This window comes from Ictidomys tridecemlineatus, unplaced genomic scaffold, assembly GCF_052094955.1.
Source record: "Ictidomys tridecemlineatus isolate mIctTri1 unplaced genomic scaffold, mIctTri1.hap1 Scaffold_212, whole genome shotgun sequence".
NCBI lineage: Eukaryota > Metazoa > Chordata > Mammalia > Rodentia > Sciuridae > Ictidomys > Ictidomys tridecemlineatus.
The window spans coordinates 10190-29805 of record NW_027521824.1 but is presented as its reverse complement, the minus strand read 5'-3'; the positions used below and the strand labels follow the sequence as shown (position 1 = coordinate 29805).

The 19616-nt window shown below is 58.5% G+C and overlaps 1 protein-coding gene across 1 annotated transcript in view; it reads right to left on the bottom strand.

The window, feature by feature from the left end:
• The window catches only part of LOC144373023 (uncharacterized), a 55464-nt gene extending 49197 nt beyond the window's left edge, over positions 1–6267 (bottom strand). The window contains exons 1-2 of the mRNA XM_078036155.1: positions 6033–6267; positions 2552–3462 (exon numbers count right to left, since the gene is read on the bottom strand). Of these exons, the coding sequence (XP_077892281.1) occupies positions 2552–3462; positions 6033–6267 (1146 nt within the window). The remainder of the gene's footprint in view (positions 1–2551; positions 3463–6032) is intronic.
• Between the last annotated feature and the right edge of the window lie 13349 nt (positions 6268–19616).

Below are 19616 nucleotides of genomic sequence, written 5' to 3'. Positions count from 1 at the left end.
AAATTTATCAACAGGATTCCTGTCAGAGCCAACCCATGAGGTGTTTTCTACTCCAAGGAGAAGACTCGAGAAGAACAAGGGATCTTGTGGGGGTTTTCAGGTACCCTGCCCGAGTCCCAGATTTATCAAAAGTGAAACAGGATGAATAATTCCTGAGGCACAAGGTGGAACAATGGGGGGGGGGACTCTTGCTAAGTCTGAGATAGCCCACTGAGCATTGTACATAGATTTTAAAAAAATCTGTTTAACCCTCAAAATGACTCAGTGATATGGATCCTGCATCTCACAGGCAGGAAGTGAGACACAGAGTTAGGGTTGGGTATCCTTCTGGAGAAGCACAGCTCGTACGCAGTGTACCCCAAGTAGGATGCTGGCCATCCTCGGCGCCCTGTGCTATAGGCACAGCACCTCCACCTCTGCTTTCATCTCTCATGCCTTCCGCTGTGGTCTCTTCTCTAGCTTTTATGGGGACACTAGTTATTGGATTTAAGGACCACTTAATCTGGCATGATGTCATCTCAAGCCTTGCCGTAATTGCCTCCGCAAAGACCTTCTTTCCAAATAAAACCGCATTCTGAGGTTCCAGTGTCTAGGGGGACACCCTTCAGTCTAATACAAACCCTGTTTCTTCTGCCCTAACAAAATCCTGTAATCTAGGTAGTTATTTCTCAGAGTTCTGGAATTTAAAGGCCCAAGATCAAGACATGATTCCTACGTCTGCTGAGGGCTGCTCTCCTTCACGGTGGCCCCTCTGCTGCGTGCTCACGTGGCAGGAGGCGCAAACACTGTTCCTCACATGGAGAGTTAGAAGGGCCAAGTGCCTCTCTGAGCCGCTTCAGTGAGGGCATAAATCCCCTTCACAAAGGCAGGACCCACCTCTTAACACCAGCTCAGTGGGCATTAGGCTCTGCATGAGCTTGGAGAGAGAAACATTCAAACCCCAGCACGTGCTAAGAGCAAAGCCTCTGGCTCTGGAGACGGTTAGCGGCACTCAATCCCTTCCCCTCCCCTCCGGCTCCCGTGGCACAGTTTCCTCCACAGTCACTGGCACGGGCTCCTCCTCTCTTACCTGCTCTCCCAAATTCTGTCCCCCCATACCTCTCTCAACAGGCACCCTCTCATCCCCTGCCAGCCCCAGGTCCCTACTAAGGGAGCCCCCTGGACAGCTACCTACCCGTCCCACTGCCCATCTGCCCAGAGTCTCCTTACCCTTGCCACCAGCCCCAACAAGCACTCCCCCTGCAGGCAGAGGTAGAAGCCTCGGGAGAACCTTCAGGGTGAGGGCAGAGAAGAGATGGAGAGAGGAGGGGGCAACGTGGCTCAGGAGAATCACAGTTCTGCCTGCCAGTGCCTGACCACAGTTGGGGGGAGACAAGGATGTCAAGCTCCAAGGCCCTGTGGCCCCCAGCCCAGAGTCTCTGGAGACCCATCCTACTGACCTCACCCAGGAGATGGCCCCTGGCATGTGGCCTCAGAGGAACAGCAGGAGTGTCTGGAGGTCAGGAGTGGCCAGTCTCTGCCCTGCCCTCCCTGAGCACACGCTCTGAGCTTCCTGTCTCCATTCCCAGGAGGAGACCCCAGGCCCAGGCTTCTCTCTGCAGGGCTGCCTGGTTTCGGCTCCTGCAGGACCAGCTGGTGGCTCTGCTTTCCTGACCTGGACAGACGGCTGGCACCAACCATCCCCCGTAGCTTGTCCTTCAGGACTCCCCTTGTGTTTTAAGGTGTGGTCCCTCCAGTTAGAGGTAGGAGTCCGTGTGCCTGGATTCAGGCACCTCGGAGAGGAATGGTGGGGGGCACATCTTCAGAGGAGCCCGCCCCGACAGCTCTGTGGCCCTGGGAAGCTGCTGAAGCTCTCTGGGCCCAGCGTCCTCTTCTGTAGGGCGGACGTGATGCTCATGTCCCTCACAGGATTGCTCTGAGGCACCAGGAGTAGTCTGACGCAGCAGGGCTCTCCAAGCCAGTGAACTCAGGTGAGGAATAAATTAAAACGAGTGCTTTTCTGGTGGTGACAGTTTCAAGTGAGTTTTTCCCGAAATCGGTGAGGCTTCTAGCGTCCGGGGGCAGCCCCTCCCCTCCCCCCTCCCTGCCCAGCACTGTTGTGATGCTTACCTTGACACATGCTTGTCAACGTGGGCACGGGAAGGGGCCCATGGCATTTAGCAAAGCAAAATAAATGGTTCCTCCTGTCCGACTCAGAAGTCCTCCTGTCCCCAGGGACGTAGAGGCTAAAGCGTCCCTCAGTCACCTCTCCAGGACACAGGAAGATAAATACAAACCAGAGGCCCGCATCTGGGAGCCCCAGGAAGGCTGGCAGGGTGGGCCGGGCCTACTGGGGTAAAGGTGCCCCTGGTGAAGTTCACTACTGCTGCCGCCATGCCACCCAGGGAGCCCTCCCCTCCCTGGGTTCCCGCGTGTGCACTCGCCCTTCCCGCTGCCTCAGCCTCGCGGTCTGCCCTCTTGTACAGGCACAAGCCACCATCTTCTGCTCCCCAACGCCCCCCTTCTGCTCCACCCCTCTGGTCAAGATTGCCCCTGTTCCTGTGACACATACGCAGGAAGGCACCCCCACAGCCTGGCGGGGTGCAAGAGTGGGCGGGACACTGGCAGCCCAGATGAGCAGAAAGAAGATCTGGCCACCAAAGATACACATCATGCTTCCCGGTGTCAGAAGGTGGACAGGGTCAGCCTGAGTAAGTGCCCGTGGTGACAGGCCATCAGAGCAGGGAGTCAGATGAATATGGGCAGTCACCTCTACAGGTCTCTGTGTCCTCACCTGTAAAACAGGAATAATATGAGGATTAAGTGAGGTCTTACACAGAACGCCTGGTAAGCACAGTGTCAGGGATTTAGTAGTGTAATTATTATCATCTTCTTCACCATCACCACCATCATCATCTTCATCACCACCACCACCATCACCACCTCCTTCATCACCACCACCACCACCACCATCATCATTACCAGCACCATCATCACCACCATCATCTTCATCATCAGCATCACCACCACCACCATCATCATCACCACCACCACCACCTCCTTCATCACCACCACCACCACCATCATCATTACCAGCACCATCATCACCACCATCATCTTCATCATCAGCATCACCACCACCACCATCATCATCACCACCATCATCTTCATCACCACCACCACCACCATTATCACCACCATCATCTTCATCATCACCATCACCATCATCACCACCATCATCACCATCATCTTCATCACCACCACCACCATCATCACCACCATCATCTTTATCATCAGCATCACCACCACCACCATCATCTTCATGACCACCACTTTGATCGACATCATCACCACCATCATCTTCATCATCACCATCACCACCACCACCACCATCACCACCACCATCATCTTCATGACCACCACTTTGATTGACATCATCACCTCCATCACTATCATCTTCAGCATTATCATAATTGCTGTATCCTGGAAGATAGAAATTGAGCTAGTCTCTGGGAGACGGGCTACACTGGGATTGGAGAGAGGGATGGGGAGGCCCATGAGGCAGGTGGAGAGAGACGTGGAGAACAGTAGCAGTCAGAGGACTCTGGGGACCAACTGGATAAAGACCCTGGGGTCAAGGTGAGCTGAAGTCGACTTGCCCTTAGAGGAGAACAGAGGCCCCTCCTCCCCGCCCAGGCTCCCTGCCTCCACCCTGCTCTTCCTCAGACCCCACACTCCCGCCATGCCACCCTCTACCTCCAGGGCCCCCCACCACCACCTGGAAATGACGTGTGGGACACCACAGCAGAGGTCCCAACCTCTGCACCGGGCACCCCAATGACCCTCCCTTTCAGAGGCACATGCCCCCCAAGGACTTCCGGCCTCACCCTCTGGCTTGGCAGAGAGTCATCCTGGGCTTCTGGAGAGTGACGACAAAGCCCTCCAGGGCTGGAAATGAGAGTCGTGTGATAATGAGCTGGCAGGGCGCAGCTGCCAGGCCGCCAGCTTTGGACGGCCGCAGTCGGAACAGCCTGGGAGTTGATTTGTTCTCCCCAAATGAGCCATTATGGTGAGATTTCCCACAGGCTCGCTTTGGCAATAGCCATTTATGTCTCCTTCCCACCTGGGGGACTCCTGATCCTGTCCCGGGAGGGGGCCCTGCTTCGCCGGCTGGGCTGTAATTGCCTCGTCGCGGCTCTCGGCCGCACATTTGGTCTTGTTTCTCACTCTGGGTCACATTTCATTTTGGTTTAAATAATGAAACCAACAGACCGGAGATTAGAGCCGTTAGATGATTCTGCTCCTAGGAAGTGGACGTTGTCTGTCCAAGATCAAAACTCACCCACAGCTCAGTGGACCCTCTGTGCCAGCGAGGCAGAAGACCACGGCCCCTCACTGCCAGGCTGCGTGGGGGACAGACCTGGGAGGCACATCGGGGTGAGCTCCATATGAAGCCAGCAGAAAGTGGGGCTCTTGGGAAGGAGAGGCCTTTGGCCTTGGAGGGATGACCTATGCCGTGGTCAGAGATTCCTGGGGATGGTCACACTGCAGCCCGTCTGCCCTCCCCCACCCCCTCAAAGCCCTTTCCCTCTTCCTGCAGGGAAACCAGGAGTCCAGGGAGGCCGGTGACAAGTCCCCAGCTGAGTGCACCCCCTCCCTGAAGGCATGGATCTTCTGCGGGAAGCCATGGAAGTGAATCTCAGGCACAGTCTGGACCCTTGAGCCTCAATTTCCTAATCTAAAATGACCTCGGCCCTACAGGACTGCCGCTGTGCCCGGGCAGAAGCCCCCAGGCCTGGCTGTGCGCAGGGCGGCAGTGGGCGGGGCAGCCAGGCCTGCCTCTCCTTTAGCGCTCTTGGGAGCTTGTCCAATCAACTGGGCTCCTTGTGTGGCTGGAGCAGGCCTGACCGCCTGAGAAGTGGACGCAGCGCTGGCCCCTGCTGCCCACAGCCTGCCCCAGGCTCGATTTTGGCTGCTTGGTGTCATGCCTCCCCAGCCCACTGGGTGGATGCGGTCTCCTTTACACACGGGTTTGCTAGCCATTGCCCGGCTCCGGGGAGCTTCGTCCCTCACAGCACAGGACTGTTGGCTTCCTGCAGCACTGTTGTCCAGTACATGCCAGACCCCTCGAGGGTGACAGGGACAGGCCATCCCCACCAGGAGAGCTCAGGCGTCTTGAAGCCACCTGCCTGGAGCAGCCTGGCTTCCACAGGCCTCAGTTTGGCAAAGGTCCTCACCAGGGACCCGGGAATCCCGGACTCTCGCTGCTGCCCCAGGCCCACCTGTTGGCCACCCCGTCACGCACCTAAGCCCACAGCTTCCGTCCACCTCCCCCACCCTTTGCCCCCTGCTGCACCTGGGCCCACCTCCCTCCTTCCTCTGCCAGAGCCACTCCTGGAGTGGCCACTGGACTAGTCACAGATCAGCCTTCTGGGGTGGTCACTATGGATGACTGGCCTCCTGGGATGGTCACTGGGCATGTCTGGCCTCCTGGGATGGTCACTGCAGATGGGCTGGCCTCTAGGGCTGGTCACTGTGGATAGGCTGGCCTTCAGAGCTGGTCATCATAGGCAGATGGCCTCCTGGGCTGGTCACTGTGGATAGTACCCCAGGCTGCTCCTGTCCCTCTGGCCACAGAGCCTGCCACCACTCAGACAGCAGGGCTCTTCCAGGCGTGTGCCGGGGGTCTGCTGTGGGGGTCGTCACCAATGCCTGGGCCGGTCCCGCAGCTGTGACATGTGGACTGGGCAGGAGGTGCACCATGCCAGGCCTCCAGCTGCTCCTGGGAAAGTCCCCTGCCCCCTAGTCCCAAAGGCCACCTGGGCCCTTGAGGAGTGGTGCAGAGAGGGTAGTCCTGGGGGCCGTGTGCTGTGGAGGAGGCCGGAAGGGACGGGAGGCCCTGCTCCCGGCTCCTCTGCAGGGCCGTCGCCTGCCGACCAGCGCTGTCCCTCCTCCTGACAGAAGGATGACTGAGACTAGACACACTGAAGGGAGCCTCAGCTATGAGGCCCTCGTGGAACGGGAGGATGCGCTCTGTATCCTGTGGCCATTACCCACTGGCTGGCTCCTCTCTGGGAAGGCAAAGGAACAGAACCCTCCCCAAACCAGTTTCCGCCCTGCCCGCAGGCTGGCCGCTGCGCTGCCGGGGGGACAACGGCTCTTGTCCTTGTTGTCTCCTCCGGAGCTCCGTGTTCTGCTCTCCTGCTTCACCCTCCTTCTCCAATGGTGCTGGGGGGCCGGCTCCTCCCCAAGAAGAGCAGCTTCCCCGTCCTGTCCGGCCTTCCCCATGGCCTGAGGGTGGACCTGCTCCCCCGCCCCCCTCAGCAGCCATGGCCCAGAGACACCGAGCCCACAGCAGAGCAGGCACAGCCATCCCTTGGCGGGCTGCAGGGCTGGTCCCAGGACCCCTGCGGACGCCAAAGTCCACGAGGCGCAGGCCCGTCACGTAAAGAGGCACAGCGCTGGCTTAGAAGCTCCGCACGAGTAGGCCATCTCTGATGACTTGCACCACCCCACGCAGCGGGGGTCGTGAAGAGCTGAGTTGCCGCGCCGTCTGGGAAACAGTGGCCGGAAGATGTCCACGCGTTCAGTTGAGACGCGTTGTTAAAATGCTTTCCCCTATACACTGTACTCACAGAAAGAGCTACGGGAGCCTTGGGCTCCATGTTACAGAGGCAGGCACACCCGGGATCTGGAAAGGGACTCGGCCATCACTGATCCAGGAGGGACAGTGATAGTGTGAGTGTTTTTCAGCCAGCGTCTTCGGAACCTGTAAGAGCTATTGTTCATTTCGAGTCTGAGGCAGGAAAACATCTGATGACCTAGTCTGGAGGCTCTTAGGCATAGGAGAATCCCCTCTTATTTAGAAGAGGTTCACCCTTTAGGTTTCTTCAGGCTTTCAACTGATTGGGTGAGGCCCACCAAGAGAGAGTTCAAGAGCTGATCCCCTGAAATAAGACCTCACAGACACCCAAAGCCATGTGCTACCAAATGCATGGCACCCCCAGGGACACGCAGAGTGAACCCCCACTCCCACCCCGTGTGCCCTCCTTGTCACCTGTCTCATGTCCCATCTGGAATAAGGTGCTCTTCGCATCACTGTTTCCTCAGCTGGTCTTGCAGACCCTGCCACTCAGCCGGTCCCCTTCCTGTTTCTCTGCTGTCCCCCTCATCCTCGTCCCCTTCTCTTCCTGCCCGTTTTCTCTCCTCAGAGGCAGGCTCTGCACAACGTGCCTCAGCCCTGGCTGCGAGGCCCCTGCTCTGCGTGGCCGCCCCTCCCCGGGCTGTTGGCTTTGCAGGATTAAAATCCCCATTAGGGGGACAAGGAGTCTCCCTGCGTGCCCCTGGGTGACTTCTGCTGATGTGCCTTCAGACCACAGGGACAGGCTGGCTCGGCTGACCACAGGAGTGGGCTGGAGACCGGATGAGGCCAGGCTGGCCCTGCGGTGGCCAACGTGGGGCCCACTGGAATCACCTCCACAGATGGCCCTTATCAGCCTGTGTCTTGCTGGCAGAAGAGCCGCGTGGCCAGGACAGTCCTTAATCACTGCACATTTCAAAACTGATCCTCGGAAACGCCGTGGAGCAGCCCTGTTGAAGGAGAAGGACGGCACTGCCCTCCCGCCGCCCAGCACAGCGGCAGGGCCCCTCTAAGCCCTGCCCACAGTGGACACGCAGACTCCAGAGGGAAATGACAGGACCCTGCTCCTGCAGCCGGCAGATCGCGCTCAGTCCCGAGTCACCACCCGCCCCACAGAGCAGAATGTCCATCCAGCCCCAGAAAGCACGTCACTTGGACAGGCCCAGGAGGGCCTCAGGGTCTTTCCCACTGAAGGGACTTTGGGGGTGGGCTGTACGATCCCTGCAGAGGCTAAAAGTGGGGTTCAGTCCTCTGGAAGGAGCTCTCCTCAGGGTCAGAAACAAGAGGCAGCCGTGGGCCCCCAGGAGCCAGAGCCGTGGTTCCGCAGGGCCCTCAGAGAGGCACCCTGGGCCTCGGCCAGCGACTGGGCTCCCTCCCTGCTTCAGGCCAGCCCCAGACCGGAGATGTGGCTTCTAATTCCTCAGCTTCCCTGAGTACTCCTTCCCGGACCCTGGTTACAGGAGGCCAGTCTTCCCTCTTAGATGTTCCCAGGTCCTTCCCCACCTCCATGTCCCCCGCCCTGCTCACCTGGGGCTGCCCAAAGCCCTGGCCGCTATCTCCTGCCCCCTCCTCTGACCTCACCCCTGCAGCCCAGAGCTATCTAACCAAACAACATCCCAGCCTTCCACCCCACTGGGAGTGTGACAGGTGACATTCACATCAGGACACCCCCAGGTGTGCAGCGAGCTGCTAGGCACAGATGAGACAGGTAGGTGAGGGCGGGGGCCACCACCAGGGGTCCCCTCCCACAACCTCTGGGAAACAGCTGTGGTCTGCCTTGCTCTCGGAGCCTCTGCTCCGCCCACCTGAGCCACTGCTGTCCCTCGGCACAGCCCCACACCTGCTCTGTTAGGGACCAGGCCTTCCCACACGCCCAGGGCTTCCCGCACATGGAACCCACCCTGGAAACCGCTGACCTGTTTCCTGCCCCAGCTGGAGCAGCCTTTCCTTGGAACCGTTGTGTCCAGTGCTTCTGCCTCAGCACCTGTCCCAGCACATGAACGTGACCTGGTCTGGGTGGGCAGCCTTCTGAGTGTGCCCCCACCCCCCAGCAGGGCCCCCAGACAGCAGTACAGGCTCAACCAGGAGCCTCAGGTCCCTCTTCCAAGGCCAGAGGGACTATCTGCCAGGAAGAGGGCACACAGGTGGGCACCGCACACACCGTGGCTTGGACTGGCAGCTGGGGCTCTGCCTGAGCTGGAGGGTGACCACAAGCACAGACCCCCTTGGCGGCTGAAGTTGTGCCATGTGGAAGCTGCTGTCGGACCGTGGAAGAGGTCCTGAGGGGTGCTCTTGTCCACCTGGGTCTGCACCGCCCCGTGGGCCTGGACGGACTCCGGAGAAGGAACGTGGCAGTATCCTGCCGCCCGGTGTGGTCAGGCCATGGCCAACAGCCTCCTGAGACAAGGGGCTTCTTCGCACCGATGCTGTCACTTCCCGACACATTGTCACCCCACGCCCCTCAACACCCCAACTGCTGGGGTGAATCAGAGCCTGGAAGATGGCGGGAGGGAATGGGGCACAGGTTGGCGCCTGGAGGGGGTCCTAACGGGAACGGGGGTGAGGCCCTTCACCTGCGCATGGTGAATGCTCTCCTACTCACTGCATGTGTCACCTTGTCCCAAGAAGGGCACAGTTGGAGAGGGAGTGGCCCAGGTGTCGTGGAAGAGTAAGAAGGCTGCAGAATACCGGGTATCCAGAATGTTCTGTCTAAGTGCAACAGACCAGCAGGGCGTTATCGTCCCAGCCAACCATCTGCTATTCACTGGCAGAGGGACAGATCACCCCTGACTGGCGTCACAAGCCTTGGTGGTTCCACGTGCTGGGCCATGGCTGCCCAGGCCCTTGGTCCTGACTGTCCCCACCCTGTGCCACCGGCCCTCCCTCTGTTCATCTCACCCTCTCGCTGGGAAACAACCTCAGTAAACGCTTCTAGAAATAGGAAGCTCTGGCTCTCCTCTAATTAGATAATTTGAAATTGGGCCAAATTGACAGAACCATTTTTATGTGTCTCCTCGTCTTTATTCCTTGTTTGAAAAGTTATGAGCAGGACTAGTACTTTGGAGTGTGAAGGCTGGTATTTATCTCCCGCTGAGTCGGACAACTCTGTCTGGCTGGAAACAGAGGGTCCCACAGCACCCGCTTTCCTTCCTGAGGTGGAAGTGCTCAGTTTAGGCCCCCCGTGGTCACCAGGGCCGCCCACCCACCACACTGGCCTGTCCTGGAGGTTGGTTCCATATGCTCTCCCACTCCCCGGGAGCCACGTCTCCAGGTGGCATCTCACACGCCAGCCTCCACTTCGTTACGCTGTTGTGATCCCCATCAACATGTGGGTGACCCCTCCACGTCCCCTCTGGGAGTGGACCATGAAAGATAGGGGGCAGTTCTCAGGGCACAGAGATGGACAGTCTCGTCAGCCGGGACTGCAGAGCTGGGCCATTCCAAACACCAAGGGAGCCAAGCAGAGGTGGGTGGGCACAAGCCGCCTCACTCAGAGGGACCTCGGTGTCCTGCTGGAGGACTTCTTTCTCCTGTGTGCCCAGGGGAGGGTGCACTTGGCCCCTGGAAGCAGAAGGCTGCACAGGTGGGGCACATCAGTGACGGTGTCTCTGGGTAGCAGGGGTGGGCCTGAGTGCCTCCAAAGACCAGGCCCCGGCTTTGCCCAGGGCAGCACTGAGGGCTGGACACAGGACAGGATGCAACCCCACATTTCGTGACCCTTGCCAGCTGCCAAGCAGCACCCTGGCTTGCCTGCACCAGCTCTGGAAGGCCCCAGTCCTTAGCTCCAGCGCAGGGCACGGAGCTTGACACTGCTGAGAGGAACCAGTCGCCTCACGGGAGCACATAATAGGTTAAAGACTCAAGTCTAGCTTTGCTGTATCAGTCAGCAACAGCCACATAAATGCTGTGTAACAAACCCCCCTGGGTTCTCAGCTTAGCACATACCCTGAGCTCATGACCTCACAGGGTGACTGGTCTGGCTGACCCAGCCAGGAACCAGGAGATGGCTCCACTTCTCTGCTTCATGCAGCTGGAGACTGCGGGTCAGGTGCAAGTTCAAAGCTCTTCTCCTGAGATCCTAGACCACAGAGGCCTAACTGCACAAGTGAATTTCTGGCCTCAGCTTGCCTCAGGTCCACTCTATTCTGTCAGCCAGAATAGGTCCCGTGGCCAAGCCCAAGTCCAGCTGGGCAGGGAGGTCCTCTTCTCTCTCAGTGCCTGGAGGAGGGGTGAAGGTTTGCCAACAGCATCCCACAAAGCCGAGGCACGAGGAATGGCAATGTCTTGCTAAACTTCCCTCCTGCCCAGATGATTGATGGAATACGCAGAACCCAGAGAATTTGCTAAAATCAAGGTGTAAATTCAGTAAAGTTGCAAGATATAAGACTAATATACAAAAACTGCCATTTCTATAACTTACAGCAGTTACTGGAAATGAACTAAAATGAACCATTTATAATAACACTAGACATAGCAAAAGGTGTGTAGGGCTCATCACTGGAATCCACAGAACTGTGCAAAGAGAGACGGAACTAGAACCAGATCAGTGTGTGAGCAGAGGCCTGAATTTAGAAATCAGAGAATCTTCTGAACACTGGCTGGGCAGTGCGGGGGGTCAGGGACTGTAAAGCAGGTGGGGAGGAAGGTTAGGACGCAGCGCTGTTGCCAGACGACCCGGCCACTGAGCCCCGAGCATCACCAGAGTGGCTGAGGAGTTTAATTTTGACTTAATTCATTCATCTAAATTCTTGTGCTAGTGGCCACCATATTGGACGGCAGGGCCCTGGAGTCCTGTCCAGAAAGCCCAGAGGGACCTGTATCCCTAGTTCTGTACTGAACCGCGAGAGACAAGGTCAGACACACTCTCCCCGTCCCTCCCTGTCGAGCCCCCTTGTGGTGTGAGCTCTGAGGAAGGGCTGCGTCTCTGTCCCCGAGGACACCTGCCCAGGCGGTGACAGCCTGGCTAGGCCCTGTCTGCTGGGGCCTTTCCAGCCCATGTTTCAAAGGCCTCCAGCTGGCTCATGTCCCCTCTGCCACCGGCTCCCCGCAGCAGGCTCCACTCAGGAAGGGAAAGGCGTGGTCTCCGCTGTGTCCCTCCCCGGCACTGACCCTGTCAATGGGAGGCACAGGACGGTCTCTCAGGTCCAGGAAAGTCACAGAAAGTGGAGTTGTTCCCCAGGGAGGCCCCCCAGCCTCTCCCCGAGGCGCACCTGCCCTGAGACACAGGATGCTCCCATCTAAAGCTGCACCCCCACCAAAGGAGAGGGGACAGCAGGGGCTGGGGACACGTCGCCCTGTCCCTCCACCCTAAAGACGCTGTAGCAGCTGCAGCAGGAGGAACCTTTCTCCTGTGGGCCACTGAAGGGTCCCCACGCTGCTGGGAGAGCAGCTGGCTCCCACCGGCCCCTGCCTCCTCCAGTCACGGCCCGGGTTGACGCTGGCACTTGGCTTCCGAGCAGGCAACTTGCATGTGGGGTCCCTTTTACCAGATGAACACCCCTCAACCCCCAGGCCACGTGCTGCCATCACCAAAGGCCTGTCACCTCCTCCATGGGGACAGGAAGCAGCCTGGGCCGCATCTGTAAGGGCCAGGGAGGCTCTTCCTTGGCTCCCACATCAGAGGGGCCCAGTGTCCACATTCTACAGAAAGGTCCAGATGGTTGCTGAGAGGACTTGGAGGGAAGGTGAGAGAGACGCAGGTTCCAGTGGGTTCTGGTAGGTTCTACCAAGGTCTCGCAGCTCTTGAAGAGACTACAGAGAAAGGCCCTCCTTTAAACCACCCCCCAGACAAGCGATGCCCAAGGGCCTTGGCACAGCCACCAGGGGTCATGGAGGAACAGGACCAGATTTAAGAGAAGCACGTCACTTGGAGAAAGGCTGGCGGAAGCCCTGGAAGGGCACGAGGAGGGAGCTGGAGAAGCCGGCCACGCCACTGGAGGACCTGAGGCCCACGCTGTCCTCCCAGCACCGGGTCCTTCCCCCGGCAGCCCTGCGCGGAGGCCTGCAGCTCTGGGAGGGTGCGGGCTGCACGGAGCCCCGCAGCAGCTCCTGAGCCAGCAGAAGCAGAGCGCCCGTGTCCACTCCCATTCTGGGTCTGCTCTGTCCAGCGCTGTCTCCGTTCTCTGCCCCAGACTCCCAGCGGCCGGATTCTGCCACAGTAATGATGGCTGTCTGTGCTGTGTTCCGGAGCTCACCCCGGGGGCCAGGAGCGCCCGATGGCACTTGATTCTCTGTCCCTCTCGCCCTCCCCGCCGTAGGAGGGAGCCTGAAGGTTGCATTCTGCATGTGGCTTGGAGGCCAGCTGAGACCTCCCGGCACTGCAGGCTCAGGGGCCTGTCTGGGCCTCAGTTGCTCACTCCAGTCCAGGGACACCAGGGCTGCCTGCTCTGCCCTCCTCTGTGCCCAAGGGCCACATGCCATCGGGTGTTCCAGGTGCTGAGAGCTGAGACTTTGCTGTGTGGACATGGCCTACTGGCTGCTGCAGAGTCCACTGTGCCTACAAGCCAGGAAGGCTAGTGCGATGCAGCACCCCTTGCAGGTGAGAGCTCAGGTGGGCCTCCTGTGGTCTGCAGTCAGTGCCGAGGGCCAGGGGCTGCTGCAGACAGCAGCAGAGAGGGACACCGGGGAGCGGAGGTGTGGACCCACTCTGACCATGCTGGACAGCAGTGGGCTTGGCCGTCCCTCTGCAGTACGACTGTGCAGACGGGCCTGGAAGCTCCCCCTGGAGCCAGCCTTCCTGCGATCCTGGAAGTTGTTTGACCCTGGTTGGGTCAAGGGACCCTTCTCTGCAGCTGGCCTCTACCCCTTAGCAAAATGAGAGTTGGGGTTACTGTCGGTCAGCCCAGCGGCACTCCAGGGCAGCACTCACTTGGCCAACTGTGGCCCCTGCCTGGCCCTGGGTCCACACACAGCAGGCCCCCACGCCTCCTCTTCCTTGCCTATCTTTCCTGCTCAGACTGAAGCCCAGGCCACCACTCATGGGCACCATGATGAGTGACATGCATCCAGCCCCCTTCTTCCCTCCAAGCCGGAGCCAGAGATGGAGGCCACAGGCCGGGCTGGCCAGGATGACCACCAGGAGAGACTGCACTTCTGTGGGGTCAGGGAGGGAGAGACCTAGCTCACCAGCTCCACTGTGTCCTCCACGCCTGGCTTTGATCAGAGCCCAGGACACTGTGGGGCCATGCTCAGGGAGCAGCAGACCTCCATCTTGTGGGGAAAGTCACCCTTGTGTTGCGCAGCCAGAGCCATGTGACATGTAGGTAGTCACCGTTCTAGTCTGTGACTGCCCTTCCCATGTCCTGATTCCAGACTGAGCTACATGCACATGTGTGCACACACACACGCACATGCACACACACACACACACACACACACACACACACACACTCATGCCTGCAGGAACATGGGATTTGCTATACATAGGAAGTAACAGCCCATGAGGGTCCAGCATACAGCAGGCTCCCGGACCAGGGCCCCCTCCTGAGAGGGGGCACCTTGGTGGGCGCAGAGAATCCACTATGCCCTGTAATCTGCCAACCCAGTGACAACGTCCAGGCAGTGTGGGAGAGATGAGCCTTTGCTCTCACCTCCAGACAGACCTCGGGGGGCACCCTGGGGGAAGTAGCCCACCACCCTCAGGCCCTCAGCCCATGAGACCTGGGGAGCTGATCCGTCCCTGGAGGTTGGCCTGAGCCTGGGTCCACCTGCTGGAGCTGGCCTCCCCGAGCAGGCTGCCTCTGTCCTTGCTATAGCACCCCACCCCCTGGAGCTCTCTCTGGGCGCTCCCACCTGGGGGACTTCGGATGTCCCCCGGCTCTGGCAGCTCGTGGACTCTATAGAGCAAATCCCCTGTCCCTCATGTGCCTGTGGGCCATGCCCTGCCCTGGACCATGATGGTCTAGGAGAACTTAGTGCCCATCACTCAGGAGTAAGCCAGCATGGCCACAGGGGGACCCTCACTCCTAGGTGGACATCGATGCTGATGGCTGGCCCCAGGCGGGGAGGTTTAGCTGTGGAGGGGACAGTGTGTGTGATGGCCTCCCGGCACAGCAGAGGAAGAGAGAAACCACACCTGAGGACAGAGACTGTTTCCTGGTCTCTCGATGGGAGCCGAGCCAGCCTGGGAGACGCGGGCAGGCCACTGCTGGCCTTGAGGACGCGCTGGTGTCCTTGGGGGCTGCAGATCAGGCGGGAGGCGCGTCCCCTTTGGACCTCAAGAAGGCACTGGCCCTGCCAACGCTTTGGTCCTGGGACTTCCGCCCTCCAGAACTGTAAAGTAAGCCCCCGTGACTTCAAGTCCCTCAGCCTGTGGCAGCTGGTGACAGCAGCTATGGTACATGCTATGGGGCCCTGCTGGCCACGTGGGGATTCTGGCCTTTGCTTAGAGAGAAACGGGAGTCATTTCAAATGCCTCGTGTGGAGAGGGATCCCACGAGGGCACCCTGCCTGTCCTGTGTGGCTGGGGCCCTAGAGGGAAGCCCAAGCAACAAAGATGTGGTCAGAGGAGAGGGGCCAGTCTCCAGCTGCCTCCTTGGACAGGGAGGTGGCAGACTCATGGCCCCCGGGTCCCTGGGTCACCCCTCCTTCCTCCAGGGTGGGGCTGCAGTGCGGGGAGTGGGGGGCCAGGGCTAGAGCTCTATATGCGGCCAGGAGGGGAAGCGGCCCCATGTCCTACATCCCTGGGCTTCCTGGACAAGTGTCAGCTGCTGCCCTGCTGCTCCCCGAGGGTGGGGGGCGCCTATGGAGAAACCAGTGAGCACCAGCCACACAGGAGGCTGCGCTTTTGCGGAGGTGGTGAATGGAGGAGCCTGGAAATGAAGTTCAGGTGGTGGCTCAGGTGCTCCATGCCCTGGAGGCCCTGCTGTGCCTTTGTCCAGACGCAGCCCATCCATCTGTGCAATTCCAGGCACAGGAACCGAGCGAGCCTGGGAAAAATTAGCATCTCATCCACACCAGGATCCCCGGGAGCAACGAGTCCCACTCCCTTGCACTTAAAAGGCCACATCTATCTAACAGCAAGGTATTGGTTTCTGTGGGACGCGCTTCGTGCTTCTCCCAGCCCAGGTCCCTGCTGGCACTGGCAGCCCCAGATCCTACTCGACAAGCACCGGCTCTGCTTCCCAGCGCCTGAACCTGGGGGCCACTCGGAGCCCTTCTGCAGAGGGGACCAAGCTGTCAATCAGCTTAGCACAACCCCGACTCTGGTGGGATGGGAAGGGGTGGAACAAGGGGGGAGGTGGACTCCCCGTCCAGGACCTTGGTGAAGGTCACTGGCGGGGACTCCAGGCAGGGGATAGGGACCAACAATAGACCTGAGGGGCCACTTGTAGCAATATGACTGTGGACAGCCCACTGACAGCGTCTTCCTCGGCACAGGGCACAATGCTACCCACACCCCATGAGCCACCGTGTGCAGACCCCAGTGCAGCTTGTGCCCAGGAAGGGACGGGGCCTAGGGAGCTGCCCCTGCCAGGGTGGCTGCCAGGGTTTTAGTCCTAGTTCCCTCACGTGTGCACCCATCCTACAGGCAGTGAGGGAGACGGAGCTGCCCACGAGGGCAGAAGGGTTCTGAGCCTAACCTGGAGGTGGTCCGATTTTTCGTCACAACCCACGATGATGCCTTCTGGCTGATCGCCAGGCGCCATCTTAGCCATGTGTGGCCTCAGAACCGGGAAGTGAGAATCAGTCTGCAAGTCAGGTTTCCTCTTCTCCATCTCTGATTTGACATGCCCTACATCTCCCCCGTTTTGTTTTATTGGCCAGTGTCTACCTTTCACTGGAGAGTGTGCCTGTCTTAGGTTGTCCCCCTCTGGGGCTCTTACCTGTCACTGACTACCACTCTGGCTCTTCAGGCAGTTCACCTGCAGGATCGGCAGACCCAGTGGGAAACCTCAAGGAGGGGAGGTGACTTAGGCCTATGAAGAAGACCCTCTTGCCTCTGACTTACACCTGCACATCCTGGTAGGGCCCATGGCCAACCTCACAGGGCTCCCAGTCAGTATCTCGCAAGACGGCCTATCGCTGCCGGACCACCATCAATTGAACAGCTTTGGCTCGATCCTTGAGCAACTGGAGGAGCCTGTTGATTACACAAGGTCCAAATGTCAAAACACAAGCATTATAGTGACCAAGGGGCCTACCAAGGGGAGAAGGTAAAGGGGCCACCCATTTAGCCCAGTCCACAGAAAGCTTTATTGCAGCTCATTCCGACAGTTTTCAAGGTCTTTTTAACCTTATAATCTTATCTTGAACAATACTAGAGTGACTGGCATAGAAGCAGCACTTCTCCTGAAGGAACAGGCACAGTCCTCCCTCTCTGGCCATAAGCAGGTCCAGGCCATGATGGCTTTGGAGGACTCCTGCAGCCAAGGAGTCGAGTTGAGATTGCAGGTCCAAGATAGGGCTGCAACATGGTGCATGTCACCTATCATCCGCTGAGAAAGCTTATTGTACATCTGCGAAGAAGTACCGAGGCCAGAGGTCAAGTACCCATCCCTGTGGCCACCCGCAGGCCCAACAGCAAAGGAACAGCATGAATGGCTCTTTGGGGCCTGGAAAGGGAATCATCACCAGCAGTATAGGCAGGGACTGGTCATTAAGGAGGATCCCAGTGTCAGGAGGAGGAGGACCACAGTGCAGACCCCCTCCAATTACCCAGTAGGACACCGTGCGCCATATCCCCACAAAGGAAGGCAGTACCCTTAGGAGGACAGAGCATACCACCTACTGATCCGTCAAAAAACCTATTGCCTCCATACCAGAGGGGATTCAACATCCCCACATCTAGAGTGCTGTCTCTAGTGAGACAGATGACATTAGGCATGGTCACCAAGGGCAAAAGGACTTCTGAGTGGGGTGGGAGTATAGGGCATCTACTAGGGAGAGGTGAGGTTATATTCCACCAAACAGGAATGGCAGTAGCCTTTAAGGGTCCATTCTTTCCTGGGGGCAGGGGCATATAAGGACCAACAAATTGGCTTACCACCACTTACAGCATCAAAGTGTGCCTCCCCACAGCATGTATCCCCCAACAAACATGAATGCCACGAGGGAGACAATGAGGAGTCCAGTCACAACCAGGCAAAGCGTCCAGAATGGTCTTTTCATTTCAAATGAGAAAATAAAGAATCATACCTCAAGAGGGGGTGCTCTTGGGAAATCACTTTTGTTCTGGCAAACAGTATTTTAGATCTCTAGCGGGGACCCAAATTGGACTTGGCTCCCCAATCGGGAATCACATCCAAATCCCCTCCCTACACTAATGAGGGGATCAGCACCGTGCTATGATCCAGTAAGGGGTCCCTCCATCGGACCTCTACCTTTAAATAAGGTGTCTGATTAGACCAATGTCTCTGGAAAGCAGTCAGAGGTTGCTCTTGGGAAAAATTTGAAATAATGTAAGCATGGCTGACCTTAATCACTCATGGGGGTTGCTTCCGCCTTTTTGTTTTATTAGTTGGTCCTTTAAGGTAATCTCCCTCTTCCTCATCAATTGTTCTGCTCGGTCCCAGGTGGCCAATCCAAAAGACTGGCATCCACCAACCTGGGTGCAGTGTGTGCCAAGGTTTCCCAGTCCTTTCGGCCTGGGCATCTGAGATCTCTAAACCTCGCCTTTTGAGCCTGAATCTCAGCGCTTTAAGAGCCGGAGCACCATGCTTAGTGTGAGATTTCCCCGTCTCTTCAGGGAGACCCTGACCTCGGAACTTGCTTGGCTTGGCTCCCCGATACTTTCACTTTGGTGAACCGACTTCTCCATGTCCCTATTCGGGCGCCAGATGTTGGGGGTTTTAGCCCTTGTTCCCTCCCGACCTGCGGGAGAGATGGGAAGAACACGCCCTGGCCAGGATGAGCCAAGAAAGGAGAGGGCCGACTGACCGCCCGCACTCAGCCCTCCCTCGCCAGAGGACAATCAGACGCATCAGGGAGACCAGTCAAGGCTGGAGCTCGTTTATTGAGGAAGCACACACAGCTAATATGAGGCCCAGGAGCCAATCAGGATAAAGGTCAGCAGGGTGGGGAGAGCTCACGTGTACACCCATCCTACAGGCAGTGAGGGAGACGGAGCTGCCCACGAGGGCGGAAGGGTTCTGAGCCTATCCTAGAGGTGGTCCGATTTTTCGTCATAACCCACGATAACGCCTTCTGGCTGATCGCCAGGCGCCATCTTAGCCATGTGCGGCCCCAGGACTGGGAAGTGAGCATCAGTCTGCAAGTCAGGTTTCCTCTTCTCCATTGTAGGTTTCTATTTCTCTGATGTGACATGCCCTACAGGCAGCCAATACCTAGAGACAGCGAAGGCCTTTGGCGATGGCACCTGTCCCTGGCACCTGTTCTCTCCTCCCTGCCGCCAGGGGCTGGTGGCCTTCCTCTGCCATGCCCTGAGGCCAGCAGAGTGGAGTGGCCCTGCATGATGGGAGACCTCAGAAACCAGGAGCCCCTGGAGGCCTTTCCCAAGAGCCCACCCCCACCTGCTCTGCTGACTTACAGCCAAGGTCCACCTGTCCTGGGCGTACCAGGCCAGATACAGAAACAACCCTGTCCCACACAGGATCCTTAACCACAGCACAGGTGGCTCTGTCCTCGTCCCTCCCGGCATGTCCCTATGCGAGGTGCCCTGCCTGTGTCTCTGTGAGTGACGGGTTCTCTCCTCAGTCTTCTCCTTGTCAGTCTCACATCTGAGTAAACCAGACCGAGGCCAGCCCAGCGGCCGCCCTCCCTCCCACACGTCCACAGGCAGATGCCGGCAGGAAGACCTGCAAAGGGCACGGCTCTGCACAAGCTTCCTCCTGGGAGGCCGAGGGGCAGGGACAGAAGAGGCACCCTTCCCTGGTCCTCCTCCAGGGAACGTGGCACTCTCCCGCTGGACCACAGCGACCTGGCAAGGGCTGCTTTACACCCTCTGGCAGGTCCACCTGGCCTTTTTCCTTCCCCCTGTAGGAGGCTGATTCAAACACGGAGCCCCAGGCGAAGGGCTCACCAGGCTCATGCAGAACCA